The sequence below is a fragment of the Eimeria necatrix genome, genomic scaffold (assembly GCF_000499385.1).
Source record: "Eimeria necatrix Houghton genomic scaffold, Enh_scaff209, whole genome shotgun sequence".
NCBI lineage: Eukaryota > Apicomplexa > Conoidasida > Eucoccidiorida > Eimeriidae > Eimeria > Eimeria necatrix.
In genome coordinates this window covers 9331-12500 of record NW_013652713.1, presented here as the reverse complement: position 1 = coordinate 12500, position 3170 = coordinate 9331, and the positions used below count along the sequence as shown (strand labels likewise).

At 44.5% G+C, this 3170-nt stretch overlaps 1 protein-coding gene across 1 annotated transcript in view; it reads left to right on the top strand.

Annotated features, from left to right (window-relative positions):
- Nucleotides 1-143, top strand: part of ENH_00028330 (hypothetical protein, conserved) — a gene marked incomplete at both ends in the record, with an annotated part of 432 nt that extends 289 nt beyond the window's left edge. The window contains one exon of the mRNA XM_013579992.1: nucleotides 1-143. This exon is cut by the window's left edge and continues 289 nt beyond it. Coding sequence (XP_013435446.1) covers nucleotides 1-143 — 143 coding nt within the window.
- Between the last annotated feature and the right edge of the window lie 3027 nt (nucleotides 144-3170).

Sequence of the window (3170 nt, the reverse complement as noted above, 5' to 3'; positions counted from 1 at the left end):
AACAGCAGCAGCAGCAGCAGCAGCAGCAGCAGCAGCTGCAGCAGCAGCCCCAGCAGCAGCTGGATGAGCCGCCCCTGCTGGTGGAGCAAGAGGAGGACAGCAGCGACGAGGAACTCGATGACATTCGCAGCGCCTTGGCCTAAACCCTAAACCCTAAACCCTAGGCCCTTGTCGTGACCAAACCCTAAACCCTAGGCACTAAACTCTTGTGCTGGGCGGCAAACTTCAGCGGGAGCTAAGAACTTCAAAACATTTTCTATCCACGGTTGAGAATTTGGGGTTTAGGCCGTAGGGCTTAGGGTTTAGGGCCTAGGGTTTAGGGTTTAGGGTTGCAGGGATGCTGCAGGAAGCGAAAAAAAGCAAATATCCGGCGGTGTGTTTGGGCTTTCTGTGAAGCCTCGAGAGGCCAGTAATTGGAAAGAAAAGGTACTTGTTGAAGTTAGTTTAGGGTTTAGGGTTTAGGGTTTAATGTTTCAGGTTTATTGTTGATCTTTTTACTTCATATTTTGAGAACTAGAGACTTAAAATTGGGTATTTTAAGATTTAGTAGTCAAGCCCACTGCAGCAAGGAAGCAAGAATTTTTCAGTTGATGAAATGAACAGAACTTGAATATGCGGAGTTATGAACTATGGACATGTTGCAATGAGCCTCCGGTACTCTGATAAAATCAAGATTCAGGAATTAAGCTCAGTGCAGCAAGTAGGAAAGAATTTTTCCAAAGTTCACGAAATTAACAAAACTTATGCGGAACTGTGGGTATATTGCCTTGGGACTGCTGTATTCTGACAAACAGCAAGATTGCTGTTGAACTCAGTGCATCAAAAAAGAATTTGTTCAGCAGTTAACGGATGTGAACAGAACTTGAATATGCGGAATTATTGTCATAATTTTGCTTTGGGCCTGCAATATTGTCGCAAACACAAGATTTTAGGGAGTGTTAGTGAAGCAGGAAAGATATAATTTCCCCAGGAGTTTGTGAAAGTGAACAAAACTGGAATATGCAAAAATATGAATTATGGGCATAGTGCATTGTTATGGTGATTACGCAATACCGCAGGTACGCGGCGTTTCATTCGTTATGTTGAATCATGCCAGTGTGTAGTAAAAACTTAAACAGAAAGAAATTAAAATTTTTATTTACTTTTGAAAAAAAGAACATGCATATCTTGTGGAATTATAGTGCCTACAATATATACTGTCAGGCACAAAATGAACAAATGATCCGGGCTAGTAAATTCGAATACGGTAGGCTCGAAGAAGCGCTGCACGAGATGTCCAGTTTATGTTAAGAAATCCGGTGCAAAGGGTTAATTTAAATAGAAATTGGGGGCACTTTGGTCTAAAAAAGACCGTGATAACTTTACCAATAGCATTACGTCCAGGATGTGGCACCGAAATGAATTCTTCTGGTAATTGCTGCACAGGAATCGCCAGGAAAAGCTCCGCTCATGGACCCCTTCAGATTCTTATCTAAAGCAGTGCGAGCGTTTTATATATACATATTTTTGTCCATATTACTCTTTTGAAAATTGGACGGGCCATTTTGTGAGAGGTGCAAACTCCGGTCATGGACCCCTTCAGATTCCCAGCCGAAACTCTGCGGGTTCTTCATAAATGCTTATCTATAGTATTTTTGTATAAATTGGAAAAGCCATTTTGTTGTAAGAGGCACAAAAATGCCCGCAGCGATTGCATATCTCAGCAACGTCTGGATACTTCACCGTGGGGAACCAGCAATACTGCTGTCGGACAGGTTCTGGCGGGTGTGTTGTTCAAACTTTGTGTAACTAGCATAATGGCATTTTGTATTTGGTTAGTAATTTACTTTACTTTCCACGCATGAATATGCATACCTTCCAGTAAACAATATCAGCGCTGTTAAGATCTATAGTGCGAAAGCACACACAGGACTGGTGGGGGTGTTTGGGTCACGCTGCTACTACTGCTGCTGTTTCTTGCACGCCGCCGCTGCTGGTGCTGCTTCTTGCATGCTGCTGCTGCTGCTGCTGCTGCTGCTGCTTTCAGCAAGCTGCAGCTGCCCCCGCTCCCGTGCTTCTCTAGGCCTCGTGACTGCTTCGCTGCTGCTCGCTCTCGAGAGAACCCGCAGCTTGAAGTTGCCTTTTCTCTGCTTTGCTTGGTTAGTAAAGGTGGCTGTTTGCAAAATTCTACAGAGTCCTTGGAGCATTCGACAGTTCCGCGCCAAAAGAATTTAGAAACAAATCATCTTATTGCATTTCGAACGCATGTAGGCAATGAAGTCCTGCAGATGCAGCTTTACAGGTGGTTCTGCCGTTGCTGCTGCTGCACTCTTTTTTCTCGAGCCGAAGCTGCACTTCTCGCTGCTTCTACAGTACCAGCAGCTTATCTTCTTGCGGCCGTGAATATTGTTTTTTCTTTGTACGACGTTTGCCATTGCGTTTCCACTTGCGGTTGCTTCTGTTGTAGCAGTTGTCGCTGACCTTGCTGTTGCTTTTCCTGACCTCATCGGTGCAGCTGCTGTTGCTGCTGCTGCGGCTGCACTTGCAATTACTTCTTCCGACAAAGCTGTTACTGTTGCTGCGTCTATTGTTATTGCTGGTGCAGTTGGTGGTGCTCCCGCATCTATGCTTCGCATGCAGCTGCAGCTGCTGTTGTTGCTGCAACTGCTGTTCTTGTTGCTGCAGTTGTTGCCTCTCCTGCTGCTTTTACGTTTGCTTTTGCAGCGGCATTTGCACTTTTTGCTGCTGTTGCAGGTATGGTTGGTATTCCAGTTGCACGTGTCGGTCTTGCTGCTGCAGCTACTGTGCAAGCTACTGCTGCATCCGCTGTTGTAGAAATTTCTGCTGCCAGCTCCTATCACAGCTCCTCCATCAGCAAAGAAAACGTTTTTATTTATGCACTCATCTATGGATTCTGTTTCTTCGAAAGAGCACTTCTGAATAGTACTGCAGCATCTTTCTTGTGCAGCATAATTTACCTGTGCTGCTGCCACTCAGACGCATTTTATGCCTGCATGCGCTGCATTTCAGCCTGCAATAGTTTCTGCTATGTACAGACTCATTTACGCCCTTACGCCAAGAACAAAATTGTCGATTCACTTGGTGTCACTTGATATCACATTATTTCGCCATTTACTTTATATTATTCTTACCTCCTCAGTGTTGAATATGTAGAATTTTACTGCATATTA